The sequence below is a fragment of the Ursus maritimus genome, unplaced genomic scaffold, assembly GCF_017311325.1.
Source record: "Ursus maritimus isolate PB19 unplaced genomic scaffold, ASM1731132v1 scaffold_5, whole genome shotgun sequence".
In the NCBI taxonomy this organism is placed as follows: domain Eukaryota; kingdom Metazoa; phylum Chordata; class Mammalia; order Carnivora; family Ursidae; genus Ursus; species Ursus maritimus.
In genome coordinates, this window is record NW_024426663.1 from 60820804 (window position 1) to 60836480 (window position 15677).

The window sequence follows — 15677 nt, forward strand, 5'->3', positions numbered from 1 at the left end:
TGTATGAGATGCCCACCTAGCACAGTGCCCACATTCATGGGTGCTCTGTAACTGGCTGCTATTAGAGTTATTACTTGTGTTCTTAGCAGCTCTCAAGTCTGATTGTTTAAATTTTTTTTTTTTTAATGGTGGGTATGGGGTTGATGAAAGTATGGCTCAATCCTAAAGATACGGGAGGCTTTGAGCAGGGAGATGAATACTCTGTCTGGGTTATAAAACTTCCTGAGCATTTCTGTCACCTGCCTCTTCTGTAACCCACCTTTGTGTGAAAGCAGAAACAAGCATCCAGAGGAACTTCCAGCCGGAGGGCCCAGCACTGCTCCCACCCCCACTCCAACCCACCCCTATAGGTGAGACCTTGAGCTCGGCTTCACCCCATAACTGCCCTCACTTGGAGCCAGTGTCCATCCAGGGCAGACCTTCAGCCAGTGAAATGCCTTTCTGCACATCAGCCGTGGATGGCCAGCCCAGGAATACTGGCTAAAGCCTAAATGACATTTGCAGAATCTAAAACAAAGAGGTTTTTCCTTCAGCAGCTGGAGAGGAAATAAATGGGAGGATGGCCAACCTGTGAGTAGAAGGTGGGAAAGGGACAGTAGGTCTCACGCGGCTGAGATATCAGAACCCGGGCAGCAGCACCTCCATTCATGTTGCACCAGAAAAGGAGAGAACCAGAGCAAACATTGGTTCTTAACTTTGCCACAGGTCTAGTGAGGAATGCTTACCTGTTCCTCCATGTGAGTAACTTGGAAAGTTTTCCACAACACATTTGAAGGAAATACTGCCAGAAGCACACACTTGTCCTGGACCAGAGAAGCAAGCAGAACTTTCCAAAGGCTTACCTCTCACCTCCGGACCTTGCATCCTCTCCCAGGATTTGTTCTCAACATGTGCTGCTCCTTCATCCTTTGGGACCATGTCGAGCCATGACTTAAGGACATCATTTGAAGATTTCTGGGAATATTTAAAAATTCTATAACTCATTAGAAGTTTATAAAACCTCACTCATACTTGCAAGAAAGCTGGAGGAGGAGGAGAAACACCAGAGCAGGAGAGGAGAGGCAACCCACCCGGCCTGCAGCCAGCCCTGGCTGGGGAGGGCGCAAATTGCAGCAAAGTGGACTGATTCACATTTTGGACGGACACCTGCATTTCTGAATTCAGACCATCTGTGGCTTATGACACCCTTGAAACTAACCTGAGAGTGACCAGAAAAGGCGTGAGGTGCCCATGTTTTCATCCAGGGGCAGAAAGAGAACGCCCCCTCTTCACTGAGCAACTTTAAAGGCACAGATGGAGCCAAAGGTTTTTTCTAAAAGATGCGAACTTTTCTCATCATGTGGGAGAGGAAAAAGGTTTGCCTGAGCAGAACGGAGTAACTGCTACCATTGTGTGTGTTGTGGACTGAACTGAATGGAGGCTTCAGACAATTTTCATGAATGAAGACAACTTTCTCCTGATATTCTCAGTCATCCACCTTGAGGTTGCAAGTCAGCCAGGCTAGCAGATCTAAAGCTCTACAGCATCAGATAGTATTTTATGGGAGTTCTGATTTCATACCTAGTATTTTGAGGGTATTCCTTAGAAACTTCCAGAACTTGGGGATCCACAGGTAAAAATTTCCAGGTGATACTCTCAGAATAGTTTGTGGGCCCAGAGACTGTGGGATTTGTACATAGGAGACGATTCAGGGACACTTCTGAATATGGGCTTGGGATTGAGGAAAGATGCTGGGATCAAAGAAGGACCAGCAGAGGTAAAACAGATCCCATGGATCTTCATTTAAAAAAAAAAGAAAAGAGAAAGAAAGATATTTTAACAGCTACCTATTAAAACCCTATGACCTTCTGTGTCCCCCCCAAAAAACCCTCTGTGATTTGCAGTATGGGTGTGTGTGCCAGAGCACTTGTTAAAGCCCCGCCCACCACATGTCTTGGTCAGACTGAGACACAGCCATTCCTATGCTCCTGTGTCTGACAGACGGAGTGCCAGTAAGTTGAGCACACAGGCCACATGGGATAGAATTATGAGAGCCACTTGACTTTTGGCTCTGTCTGTGCCTTTAAAGTTGCTCAGTGGGGCGATAGTTCTCTTTCTGCCCCTGGATGAAAACATGGGCACCCCACGCCTTTTTCTGGTCAGGTTCACGGGTGTCGTAAGTCACAGACGGTCTGAATTCAGAACTGCAGGTGTCCGTCCAAAATGTGAATCTGACCCCTTTGCTGCCACTTCTTCCCTCCCCAGCCAGGGCTGGCTGCAGGCGGGCTGGTCTGCCTCTCCTTTCCTGCTCTGGTGTGCCTCCTCCTCCTCCTCCTCCAGGCTGCTAATGAAGCTTTGGGTGCTCTCCCGCCACGTGGAAGTGGGGAGGGAAAAAAAGGAAGTGGGAAAGGGAAGTGGAGAGATGGTTTGGGGCAGACCTTTAAAACCTGCTGTCTGCATCATGGCCACTCTCTGGAGTTGTCTTAATTGCAGGCAGAGTTCTCTCAGTGGTCCGCTCCCTCCTCCACTTCAGCTTCTGCCTGCGGCACACAGGACTGCATCTGCTGAGTCAGGGGGAAACTGGCCAGCACACAAGACTCTTTTTTAACCTACCATTCCCACCACCACTGCTCAGACTGACATGCCTTCTGCAAACTCCATATCTAGTCCCTGGGATTTATTATTTGTTTGCAGACATGCTTTTCACATTTCTCAGTAGGACCCTCAGCTGCAGGGAACATGATGGAGTTCTGAGTTAACGTGGGTTTGGGATTGGGATTGGGAAAGAGGACTGCCCCCCAATTCCTCCCCATTTTGATGTGTTATAGAACTGTGTAGCTCTCTCCGAAGAAATTCTTCTCACAAATCCATTCCTCCTCTCCTCCCCTCTTCCCCCTCCTCCCTTCCTCCTCTTCCTTCTCTCCTCCCTTTCCTCCTCCTTCTCTCCTCCTTCTTCTTCCTCTTCTCCCTCTTCTTCTTCTACCCCTTCTTCTCTTCCTCCCTCTTTTTCTCCCCCTCCTCACTTTCCTCCTCCCCCTCCCTCCTTTTCTCCTCCTCCTCCTTCTCCTTCTCCTTCTTCTCCTTCTTCTCCCCCCCCCCACTTAAGTAAACTTCACGTAGCATAAAATTAAACATTTTAATGTGAGCAGTGTGGTGGCATATATTACAATACTGTTTTTATCTCGGGTCACTTAGTCCTTTTATTACCTCTTTCTAGGTGAGGGTTGCAAAGTTAACATATTGGTTTGTTTAATATTTACTGGGTAAATTCTGCTCATGGTCTGACCCCTCACTTTTGAAGTTTCAGAGTTGTTGTATCTGCTGCCTTAGTGGAAACTTCTAATTTAACATCTTTTGCACATGGATTATATCCTTAGACCTTCTGGAAAGCCCCGTGTTGTGGGCATTGTCCCTATTTTACAGGTAATCAAACAGAGGAGAAATGGCTTCCCTGTGTTAATGCTGGCAGTGATGGGCAAGGCCAGGAGTCAAGAGGCCGGTTAGATGTGTGTCGTATCCACCCTGACGTGAAATGGTGACCAGCTGGCCTCCCTCCCCAGCCTTTTGTGCCCTGGGTCTCCACCTAGCCTCTGTCTTCTGAGTCATTCTAGCAGACCTGGGTTTCATTACAAGCAGTTGTGAAAGGTCTTATCAAGACAAAGCGAGAATATCCGTGTCCCATCTCTGCCAGCAAGCAGGCAGGAGGGGCTGCCCCTGTGCTCTGCTCCTGTAGCCTGGCTTGAGCCTCGGGCCTTTCCAGGTGCTGCATGCAGCAAGGAAGTCTTCTGCCAGCACAGCTGCCTGCTGGATTCTGGGGGCGACACCTGCTCAGCCCAGCGAGCAGCACAGGGTACTAGGTGTATGTGAGGAGACTGGGGGCTGAGAGCGCGTGCTCCCGCAGGGGGGCAGAAGAGGGGAAGCACCGGCCGCAAGTAGCCAGCCTGTCAGGCCTTGAGGCACCCTGCCTGTGGGACTGTGTCACCTGCCTTCCCGTCCCAAGCTACTGGGAGCCTCAGGGTGAAAGTCTCTGACACAGCGTTCACCTGCCTAGGACGCTGAAGTGGCTGCAGATGAAGGCCAGAGGCTTGGGTGGGCAGCGCTGAGTGTCTGGGACTGTCACCTCGGGCACTCTTCTCACAGAGGGGCCCTTGAGCTTCCAGCTAACTTGCCTTTTCGCTTTCTCTTTTCAGGGGACCCAAAAGGTGCGATGCTCACCCATGGGAACGTGGTGGCTGATTTCTCAGGCTTTCTGAAAGTGACAGAGGTGAATAAAGTAGACTCGCTAAACAGGTGTCTCTTGAGGACACCCTCAAGCCTCAGAGGTTTTTTGTTTGTTTTCTTTTTCTTTTTTTTTTTTCTTCCCCTGATGTAATCGCAGCTGCCTTTCACAGGCAGGAGTTTCTGTTGTCATTAGAACAATCAGACTTTTACAGACACTTTAACCCCCAGACCCTGAAATGATCCATACCTGATAAATGGCCAGTTTGATTTCTAAGAGTGCTAAGATCCCAGAAGGAGAAACATGTAAAACCTGTTTTTCATTTTGAACTGCAAAAATTGAGATATCTGTGATTTTGTGTGTACCTTTATTTAGAAAGTAATCCTTAATAACTTGTTTTTCACATAGGTCAGGGCTTAATTCAGTCATTTTGTGTTTAAGGACTACTAGAGTCTGAGAAACAGCAACGGCAACTGCTAATTTGTAAGGCTGTACTTAAAAAGGTAAATCTAAAGTTAAAAAAAAAAAAAAAAAGCTTGATATCTTGGCCTGACAAAAGCATGTTAGCATTTTATAACCGGCTAAGAAAGAAGGACGTTTTTGCCACAAGTGGTGAGTATCCATATGTCCTGCAAGTTTCCTTAAGGAGAAAGGAATGTTCCTTCTCACGTCAGTTAGGCTTTGTCTCCACTGTGGAGAAAAATCACCCTCTGCATTCATGCCAGACAGCGTTATGGAGCATTATAAGCCCCCCAAACACTGATAGATTTTGGTAGAAGATGGTGAGAGACTGTTGGTGGTTGAACCCGTGTCAGGAGCCATAAGCCAGGTTCCCAGGGCTTGTCCAGACTTGTTCAAAAGCCAGCCCAGGAGAACGGAGGCCCTGTGCTAGGGTGGGGGGCAGGGGAGGCCAGCAAAGGAGAGCTCCCGAGGGCCCGGCCCGCCCCTGAGCGCAGGCCTTGTGTAGCCCCCCCTCGACCCCCAGCCGGAGCAGCCCCTGTCCCTGAGGTCAGTCCCCCATGTGTGTCATGGGCTGGGGGCCACAGCAGGGCTCCTTCTCAGCCTCCCCTACCAGCCCTGTCCCCAGGGCATGGCTAGTGAGGCCTGGCTCAGCCATCTGTTTGCCTGGGGCTTCTACCCCAGCCACAGCTGATGTAGACCGAGGGTTCCTCGGGTCCCGTTTCCGGAAGAAGGACTAGAAAGTGTCTACAAGCCGAGCCCCTTGGACTCCCTGCCCAGGTGGCCCAGGGAGATGGCGAAGTGGGGCCTGGCCCTGGAGGAGACTTCCCTGCGGAGCTCGACTCTGCTGGTTTATGTGTGCTTCACTGGGCTTTTTGCTTCTGCAGATAACCTAGACCCACTGGCTGCGCCCTAACACTCGGCCTCCTACGCTGCCCTGTCTCTCTCTCCCTCTCTCCTTCCTGCGCCTCTCATCTTCCTCTCTCTCTCTCTCACACTTTCTCTCTCTCTCTCTCATCTCACCTCTCTCTCTGTCCCCCTACCCCCCCCTCCATTTCCCTTCCCCTCTTCCTGTTCGCCCCTCCAGGACCATTTTCTCTGTATTGTTTTATGACTCTCTTGTCGTCTTCCTGTCAGTGTTTCTTTCCTTTCTGTCTCCCATGCCCGTCACCTGCAGAAAGTGATCTTTCCGAGACAGGACGATGTGCTCATCTCCTTCCTGCCTCTGGCTCACATGTTTGAGAGAGTAATCCAGGTAAGACGCCCACCTGACTGACCGGGCCTTGCCTGGGCTCCTTCTGTTTTCTTACAGAGTCAGTGGGCTCCCACTTGTGCGGATGTGCACGTTTCCTATTTGCCTTTAGCACACATGTTTGAGCGAATGGTGCAGGTAAGGCCCTGGCTCCAGGGAGGCACGGTCTGTGCCCAGAACCCAGAACCCTAGCAAGGTGTCACTTTGTCTCTGGTGCCGTGAAGTAGAACTAAACTGCCCTGTCCTTGGAAGGTACCACAGGGGTCGGGGGACCTTGGCCTCCCGACCTATCCCTCCTGGGGAGATTCCAGGGATGACCCCAGGCCTGCCTTGTCTTACCTGTGGGTGTACCTCAGCAGAGAGAAGCCCCAGCGGATGGACCGTGCTCAGAGAGGATCACAGCTTTGCAGAAGCATTTTTGCCTTCACACTCCATGCACTATGGTTCCACTTATGCCACGACACTTATATACCATAACTTACAGAACTCATGAACTCCCGGAAAGGAAAACAAGACAGTGGAGTTGGGGAATCAAACTGCCATGACCCCTTGCTCTGGAGATGGGACTGGCATTATGATTAGCCCTGAGACAGGCCTTGTGGGGGTGCAGAGGGAGTAGGGGGAGTCCATATAAGTTTGTGGGAACAAAGAATTTTCCATGCATGTGTCATTCAGGGAACCAGCTTATGAATAAGCTGTATATTTCTTTTTTTAATTTTATTTATTTATTTATTTGAGAGAGAGAGAACAAGAGAGCACAAGCAGGGGGAGTGGCAGAGGGAGAGGGAGAGGGAGACGCAGACTCCCCACTGAGCAGGGTGTCCTATGTGGGGCTCCATCCCAGGACCCTGTGATCATGACCTGAGCCAAACGCAGATGCTTAACTGGTGGAGTCACCCAGGCTCCCCTAAGCTGTGTCTTCTAAGCCTCTCCCATCTTGCTTGGGGGAGAGCTGGTTATATTAGGGCATGCTTTCCAGCTTTTCAGACCTGGATTAGAATGCCATAGTTCATTACTATGAACTAGTTTTGTGATTCTGGGCAAGTCCCTTTCCCTCTCTGAGTTTTGCATCCCTCGCCTGTAAAATGGAGATAGAAATGCTGCCTCACTTGTAGCGTTGCTATGAGCGTTAAAGAAAGGAGCATGTGTTAGGCCCCAAACATATTCCTAAACCCATTAAGAACCAGCCAGCCCCCCCCCCCGAATTGGTCCCCCACCGAACAACATGCACAGCCAACATTAACAATGTCTCACAGGACTCATGGGCCCTGCACACCCTTCCAGAGTTGCTGAGGTGTCCCTGGGGGAATTCCACAGACCTGGAGCAGACCTGTTGATAGGGTGCAGTACAGCTCAGAGACCCGAGTCCCCAGGGAGGTCCTTGCTCAGGGCTTGGGAGTCGAGCATGGAGTAGACACCAATGAGACTGGCTGCCCTGGCATCTCCCAAAGGCCCAGGATCCCACTCCGTCTCCTGCTGCTTCACCCCATGCCTGAGTGGGACTTAGTGGGAAGGGGGGCATCCCAGATGGTATTCTTGAGTGTCTCATGGCAGCAGCCAGAGCTGGGTTAGGGGGTCATGGGCGCCCTCCATGTAGGGCAGAGCTTTGGACTGCAGCCAGGAGTGACCACCCTGAGGGACTCCTCCCTTCCTCTCCTCTCCCTCCAGTCTGTTGTCTACTGCCATGGGGGACGTGTTGGCTTCTTCCAGGGAGACATCCGTCTCCTCTCAGATGACATGAAGGCTCTGCGCCCCACCATCTTCCCTGTGGTCCCTCGATTGCTGAACCGGATGTATGACAAGGTAAGCCCCATAAGGAGTCTCTGACCAGGCTGAGGTGGGGTATCTGCTTGTCCGGACAGGGTCTGGAGCCCTAGGCGGGCTTGCCACGCCCCCTCCCTCAGGTCCTAGAAGTTGCCTTCTCTCTTGTATTCCTTTGCTCTCACCTTCCTTCTCCTGTTTTTTTCCAATTCCCTAAAACCCTATTTAAAGATATTTTTTCTTCAGGAATTTCTATCCCCACAACATGACCAGACACTGGTTAACCTTTAGCTGGGTGTCACACATCCACTGATCTCCTGCAGAGGCAAAATGGAGCATGGCTTCTCTGTTGGTCAGGCTGGGTCTCCGTCCTGGGGGGCTTGGGGGTGGTGTCTGTCTAGAGGTAGTGCACGCAGGCCCGACAGCTCGTTCCAACTTCTGTTCCTCAGATCTTCAGCCAGGCAGACACACCATTAAAGCGCTGGCTCCTGGAGTTTGCAGCAAAGCGTAAACAGGCTGAGGTCCGGAGTGGAATCATCAGGAATGATAGTATCTGGGATGAACTCTTCTTTAATAAGATTCAGGTAAGAAATGAACAAGTGACTCCCAAGTGGCATTAGAGAAGAATTTGAGAAGCTTATTCCAGTGGCCTCTAATCTTATAAAATAACTCATTTGCTCATGAAATCAAAGTTTCAGCTACCATTGAAATATTAAAGGACTCATTTTTATTATTCGGATGTGTGTGGTACTTGCCAAGAGGCAACCAGCAAGGACTTCTGGAAAGTAGGTCCCTTGGTCTCCATAGACATTGGGGCAACTTTGCCCTTGGGTGGTCAGGTCCATCAGGAGCTCCTACGGCCTAAAGTTTCTCTTGCCCCAACCTTTAGTCCTGGCCATGCTGGCTTTCCAGCAGCAGTAGGTTCTAGTCAGGAGGCCAAGAATCTTCCTTTCCCTTCCTATTTCCTGTCCCTTCAGCCTCTTCCAGACTGGACCAATCATGAATTACTCACTTCTGTATCCCCACGTAAGTTTTCAAGCTCTGTATTACCCAAGGAATTTGCAGCTAATTAGTAGCGTTACTTATTTTTTTCTTACTACTCTATTTTTAGCTAAGACAATTAATATTTAAATTCTCTTGGCTCAACTTACAGAAGCAAAGTGCTTGAAGAATCCTTTGTCCTCTGCTGTGCATAGTAAATAGAGCAGAGCATGGTATTGATTTATAAATGAGAAAAGGCTATGCCATTACGATGGAAGTGGGGAGAAATTGTCCTAAGTAATTGTTTTGGCTGCTTGCAAATGATGGGAGAGTGAGGGAAAAGCTGCGCATTTTAAGGAAGGGAAAGCCAAAACTATAGAATAGTACACAGATTAATGGCACTTACCTCCAAAGACACAGAGGAGTTGGCCATATTGTGGGTCGAGTTGCAAAGCTGATTGGGTTAATTCGTTTGAAAGGAGAAGGGACTTCTTCAGCTCACAGCCTCAAGCCTTCTCCTTTATCCCTACCCTCGGGCCAGGTAGGGTCCAACTGTTGAATGTCGACCTTGGATGAGGCCCACATGGGCTAGCCACCATCTCCAGCAGCACAAACTTTGGCAGGTTCTTTTCTCTTCCCAACAGGCCAGTCTTGGTGGGTGTGTGCGGATGATTGTCACTGGAGCGGCCCCCGCATCACCAACTGTGCTGGGATTCCTCCGGGCGGCTCTGGGGTGCCAGGTATAGCCGTTCTGCGGCTTTCCCTCGGGGCAATGGGACTTGCGTCAGGGCAGAGCAGGAAACCCACTACACCCTCTACTGGAGAGAGAAGGATCCTGGGGGCAGGATTTTAGTGGGACAAAAGCTCCCTCCTCTGAGGATGAAAAAGGCTCAGAGTCAGTGAAAGCCGAGATGATCTTGCGACATTCTGCGAAGTCCAGGCGTACCCACTCTGGGAAGGGGGGTCAGTTAAACTCTACATGGGTCATGGTCGTGCTGGAGAACCCATGCCACACCTGTGCCAGCATCTCTGCACTCTCCGTCCTGCAGAATCACTCCCAACCTGGAAAAGGAGCACTGAAGAGGGGGATGAAAGCCCATTGGTGTTTTGTTATTTGATTCAATAGGTTTTGTCATCTCTTAAAATATTCATTCCTTCATTTATCCATTCAGTTAATATCTAGTAAGTTCCTACCTATGCTGGGCTGTGGCTCACATGTTTTATGTAAAGTAGGCACATCTATTTCATAAATATACATGCTCTTTAGAAGCCAGTGCTCCCTTCACTGTCCTCCTATTCATTATCAACATGGCCTGGCCACTCCTAAAGGCAGGATGTCTCACATGGTATATTCCTGCAAACACGTGGGGCTCTGGAGGGGACGATCTTACAGAGTAAAAGTAAAATGTACGGTAGGTTTTAAAATATTTGTCACTCATATCTATCATCCAAATGAAAAATACAGTCAATAGTTGAAAATAGGTCAGAAATCTTTACCCCAAAACCACATAACTTTATCTCCTTAAGTGTCTGCAGTAAAAATAGCACTTCTTCCAAGCCAAGGAGCCACACCTGTTGCGTGTGTTCAGTTTCACCTGGAGTGACCTACCTTCCCTCCCACTGTCCCCAGCACAGAACAGCCAGCTGCTCAGTGGGAGGTTAGCCAGCTGAAAAGGGCAGCCAGTCAGCTGTAGGAGCATGTATTTTACAGCGTGGTTTTGTTTCTCGTTTGGAGGTTTATGAAGGTTATGGCCAAACTGAGTGTACGGCTGGATGTACCTTCACCACACCCGGGGACTGGACCTCAGGTAGGATGGGCTGGAGATGTGGGAATGCTTCATGGGGCACTGCTGATCTAAAACTTCTTTATGGAAAGCAAATTTACAGGGGTACTTAGGGGAAAAAAAGCGACAGAAAAAGAAGAAAAACGCTAATGGTGGTTATGTCTGGGTTGTGGTATAACAGATGTTATTCTCTTTGCTACATATTTTTGTGATTTCCAAATATATTTTGTATTTTCCCATTTCTTTTATAGATAACTAGAAGTCATATATTTAAAAAAAAAAAAGAAGCAGCAGCAGCAATAGATCACAGAATATAGTTTCAGGTGGAAAATGCTTTTAATATCAGTAGATATCAGTATGTTGGATTTTGTAGGTTAGAACCTATTTTAGAATGAAAGAAGCAGGCTGTGAATTGGATATGATTTAGGAAAGAAGGGCAAGTTCATAGTACCACAGCACTCTTTCTTAAAGAGTCATTTCTGAGACCTTTTGGGACCTGGGGTCTCCTATGATGTTACTGTCTAGAAGGCAGCAGCATCCTCGGGAAGGAGCAGCTCCTGTCCATGCCCTCATTCTGAAGAGACTCGTCTTTCAGGGCAAGGAGGAAGCAGTAGGTAGCTCATATATTGCCCATCACCAAATTTACACCAGACACTGGACAAATCTGAAAAACACTGAGCAAAAGAGTCCTTCAAGATACTAACTTCCTCTGTGAGCCTGGGGCCACTCTTCAAGCTCAAGTTTGCTCAACTATACACTAGAAAACTCAGGGTGATACCCATGGAAAAGAAATATGCACAGTAATGTAATGCTATTTTCAGAACACCTTGAGGCAGTCAGCAGAAACATGATAAGTGGATTCCATATTGAAGTCATATTTGACCACGTCAAGGACAGAAGCATTTTTGTCTGAGTTTCTTCTCTTCAAACTCTAGCTGAATAAAGCCTATCTCGTGTATAAATTCTTTGCTCTCTCTATCCCTGGAAAATTTACTACAAGGACTGTCTTCCAAAGTCCTGGATCAGTAACTTTTTTCTCTGCTGCCATCATATTTACTGATCATTCACATGGATCCCCTTCTTTCTGGACACTTTCTTCCCTCTTTTGGACACTTTCTTCCCTCTTAATGTCATCCCCAAATTTTCCTATGTAAGATTTTTGAGATTTTGCCTTTTTAAGTCATCCTTACTATAAAAACTTGCAAAGGCTGTTGAGTATGAGAGGATAGATATCTTTGTACAATATTGTAAAAATTGGCAGCCTCTTATTTAAAAGAGAAACTGGAGTGTCACAACCTCAGTTTTCATCTTCGTGCCTCACTTTTCTTTCAGGACCTTGGCCAGCACCTGCTCAGCCATCCTCCACCTTGCCAGTAAATTGTGCTAACAAACCATAATTACTAGAAAAATTACTTAGATGTAATTGTGTGGTTGGAATATATATAAGCAAGAACATTTGAAGTCCTATTTTTCAGGGACGAGCTATCTCATCCTTGTCTTCTATTCCTTTGTTACTCTAAGTGTAGTATGTGGACCAGAAGCATCAGCATCACCTGGGTATCTATAATGTGTGGAGACAATCAGGCTTCATCAGACTCTAAATTTTCACAAGATTTCTAGATGGTTACTATGCGCATTAACCAACAGTCTGGTGACTGCTGGAAAAGTAACAGCGATGGTATTTTATGATCCAAAACTAAGGGTCTGACAATGGGGGAAAATGTTTAATATGGGCCCTATTGGAAAGATCCTGATGGTGTGATTGGTGTGGGTAGTAGCCCCCTCTACAGACCCTGTGCAGTTGGTACTGGGCCAGGTGTGCCTGTTTAGCTTTTTAAAGAATCAGATGTAAAACAAAGGCCCAGCAGAGGTCGGCCTGTCTTTTTGCCAGAACTTTTAAAAATCATCAGTGGTTTCCTGTGACAAATGCATATCTAAGGATTTATTGCTCTCCTTCCGTAATCCCCCACTTCGATACTGAAGGGATTTTACACGGCCCAGAGCATCTTCAGTGCTGAAATTGATCTGGACACTGACAAATGCCATATTGCTTCGGTGTTCTAGGGCACGTAGGAGCACCTCTGCCCTGTAATCATATCAAGCTCATCGATGTCGAGGAACTGAACTATTGGACCTGCAAAGGAGAGGGAGAGGTAAATTTAGGACCTTAGCCATTTATGTCTCTGGATGCCACATATAGTGAGTAAAAGAAAAAAAAAGGAATTGTCTTCCTTTCACCCTCCCTGTAAAATCACTTCAAATTACCGATTAATTTGACTCCATTGAATTCAGCATTTCCTCTCTTGCTTATGAAACAACCAGCCCCCAAGGTTGAGACTAGGCTGGTCTAAATCTAAATTTGAAATTCCCAGACTTTTGCAGCACCTGGGTGGGTCAGTCAGTTAAGCATCCAGGTCATGAGCTCAGGGTCCTGGGATTGAGCCCCGAGTTGGGCTCTGCACTCAGGGAAGGGGGGGTCGGTTGAGATTCTCTCTCTCCCTCTCCCCCTGCTCATGCTCTCTCTCTAAAACAAATAAATCTTAAAAAAAAAAAAAAAAAAAAAGAAAGGGAAAGAAAGAAAAGAAAGAGAAAAAGAAAGAAAAGAAATTCCCAAACTTTAAAAAAAAATCCATTTCTTCCCTGACTGATGTGGCCTGCTACTGTGTATGTGTCCCAGCAGAAGCAGGACCATTTGCAGTTAGGCCAGAAGAGGGGGATAGAGCTGACCCGTACTTGTTCACTCCACGGGAGCAGACGGGCAAGCTGACTTGCCCGTCATGACGCAGGGGGCTCAAGCATCTCTGGTGGAATCGGCTAGCCCTCAGTACCTGAGGAGACCCCGTCCAGTGTCACAAAGCAGCACATGCTGCAGGGACGGAGAGCACGAGGCCTGGGGTGGGGGGTGGGGGGTGGCAGGACAGGGAGAAAATAGGGCCAGGACAGAAGATGCTGTTTGAGAGAAGCAGTAGACCATTCAGTCTGCTGGTGGCTGTTCCTATGCTTTGTCTCCATCCCTGCTGTTTCCACTGCGAATTTCCAGAGGGATAGAATACCTTCTACACACGCCTCCTGACAGCCCCACACTGGGATTCCTCATGCTGTGGGCTGACAGAAACCCGGTGTTTGTCCCTGCAGATATGTGTGAGAGGACCAAATGTGTTCAAAGGTTACTTGAAAGATCCAAACAGGACAAAGGAAGCCCTGGACAGCGATGGCTGGCTTCACACTGGGGACATTGGGAAGTGGCTGCCGGTACGTAAGTTTGCAGCCACCACACTCCTCCACACATTCTCGCAGTGGGAGGGTGTATAATCTGACTCACTCCTGAGGCAAAATTCTTCTCCATATCTTCTCTGATAATTCGCCATTCAGAAACAGCCGCAAGGGGGGTTGGGGATAGGGATGTTCTTCCTTATCTTACCCACAAAGCTTTATTGTCCATCCTCCTGATAAAGATGATAGGAATCTTTGTGCGCGGGCAGAGCTGGAGTGTGAGACCCACTCCCTACCTTATCCCTTTCCCAGTAGAGATCTACCAGTGCTGTGGAATCCAATGGGTGGAGTACAAGGGGCAGGAAGCTCTTAGCTCTGGGAGGTCTGAGAAAGGCAGGGCCTAGGGACCCACAGACCCTGGCCCCTCGCTGAGAGGTGGCACTGAGCAGTGGAAAAAGCTTGGAGCCAGGTGGGAGGGTGTCTGAGTTCCTTTGGCTCCGTGAGCAGGGCCTCTGAGAACTTGCCCAAAGCCTCATTCTTCTCTGGGGCTCCTTGTTGACTTTCTTGTGGAGTAAGAGAGTAAAGGCTACATGATATTCTTTGGCTGGGGCCCCCAACTTCTTGTGCCCTCACTCTGTCGTTTGTGAAATGGAGGCTAATAACACTGATTACCTCTACGGTGGTTTTGAGGAATAAACGAGTTATACCTGTAAAGCAGTTGGCACAATGCCAGGCACACAGGCTATGCTTAGATAAAAACTGTGACCAGAAAATGGCTCTGTTACTGAAACTGAGAGCCCCCTCCCTGATGCAGCCCACCCCAGGAATGTCCCCTGTGTCTCTGTGAAGTTGCTAAGGTTTGGGGTGGACGTTCTGAAGTGTGGAGTTTATTGGGCATGTGAATGATGCTGAACCTTCTGGTGGTCCTGTGGGCTGGTGTGCTGATTCGCCCCCGCTTGACTCTGTGTCCTTCCTTGAGAAGCCCTCATTCCCGTAGCAGACACAGGTGCATCCCCGGTGTGTGCCCTGGGCCAGGGACTCTGCACAGGAAAGAGATGCCCATGTGATGTGCAATGTGATGGGCATAAGGGGAGAGCCACGCTTGCCTGGGGAGAGGCAGAGGAGGACAGGCGCCTACTGGAGTCTTAGGATGTGAGTCATGTTCCGAGGGGAGAGGAGAGAGTGGGGAGGATGGTCAGGGCAGGAGTGATAGCACCTGCTAAGTAGAGAGACATGAGAGGTGTGAGGTAGGCGGTTCTCCCCGAGGCCCCGCAGGTGTGGAGGAGCGAGGCCAGGGGAGCAGCAGGGCCTGCAGGCCAGCAGAGGGCGGATCGTCCCCTCGGCTAGGGAAGACGAGGCTCAGAGCCCCCACTTGCATAGGCCCCTTCCAAGCCTCTGCACTTCATTTTATATTATTTTACTTAAAGAGGGAGGGCCTCAGAATTGGAAAAATCTTGAAGTTCCACAGAACCTTGGATCTAGTACTGCTTCCCTGTAACTTGGGTGCAGCCACCCACCTTGCAGGGTGTTGGGAGAAGTAAACTAACTGATGTGGAGACCTCGTGTTGCGCGTACACTAGAGCCCAGGACAGCGGGCAGGCGGTCTGTAGGTGTCCATTTTTTTTTTAATTGTTAATGTTTTGAAAGAGTGTTAGGTAAATTAAGGAAAAGGTATAAACTTCTGATCCAGAAAGACCTAATTCAGATCCTGGTTCCCCTGCCTTCTAGCTGTGTGACTTTGGAGGAATTAACCAAATTCTCTAACCCTCATTTTCATCATCTGTGAAACGGAGGTGACAATGCCCAGTCAGGGGTGCCATGAGGGTCAAAGAAGCCAGTGTAGAGAAAGCACCTGAAGTCCAGCCTGGGTTTTGAACAAAACAGGGCCTGTTCATTTTTCTTTTACGGAGACTTTGCTCTGCTTTGGCCAGTCAAACAGTTGGAGGAGGGGCAGAGTGTATGCAGAAGTTCAGTCAGGAAGTGGTTTTGATGGGTGAAGGAGGTGGGTGTGGGAGGGATTTGTGGTTGA

The 15677-nt window shown here is 48.7% G+C and overlaps 1 protein-coding gene across 2 annotated transcripts in view; it reads left to right on the plus strand.

The window, feature by feature from the left end:
* ACSL6 (acyl-CoA synthetase long chain family member 6) overlaps window positions 1-15677 on the plus strand; it is a 40800-nt gene that overhangs the window by 11426 nt on the left and 13697 nt on the right. The window contains exons 9-16 of one of the 2 annotated variants that reach the window (XM_008698965.2): window positions 4170-4243; window positions 5835-5912; window positions 7578-7712; window positions 8120-8254; window positions 9296-9391; window positions 10387-10459; window positions 12500-12588; window positions 13571-13687. In XM_008698965.2, coding sequence (XP_008697187.2) covers window positions 4170-4243; window positions 5835-5912; window positions 7578-7712; window positions 8120-8254; window positions 9296-9391; window positions 10387-10459; window positions 12500-12588; window positions 13571-13687 — 797 coding nt within the window. Of the gene's footprint in view, window positions 1-4169; window positions 4244-5834; window positions 5913-5969; window positions 6048-7577; window positions 7713-8119; window positions 8255-9295; window positions 9392-10386; window positions 10460-12499; window positions 12589-13570; window positions 13688-15677 lie in introns of both variants that reach the window. The other variant, XM_040622491.1, reaches the window with a different exon arrangement.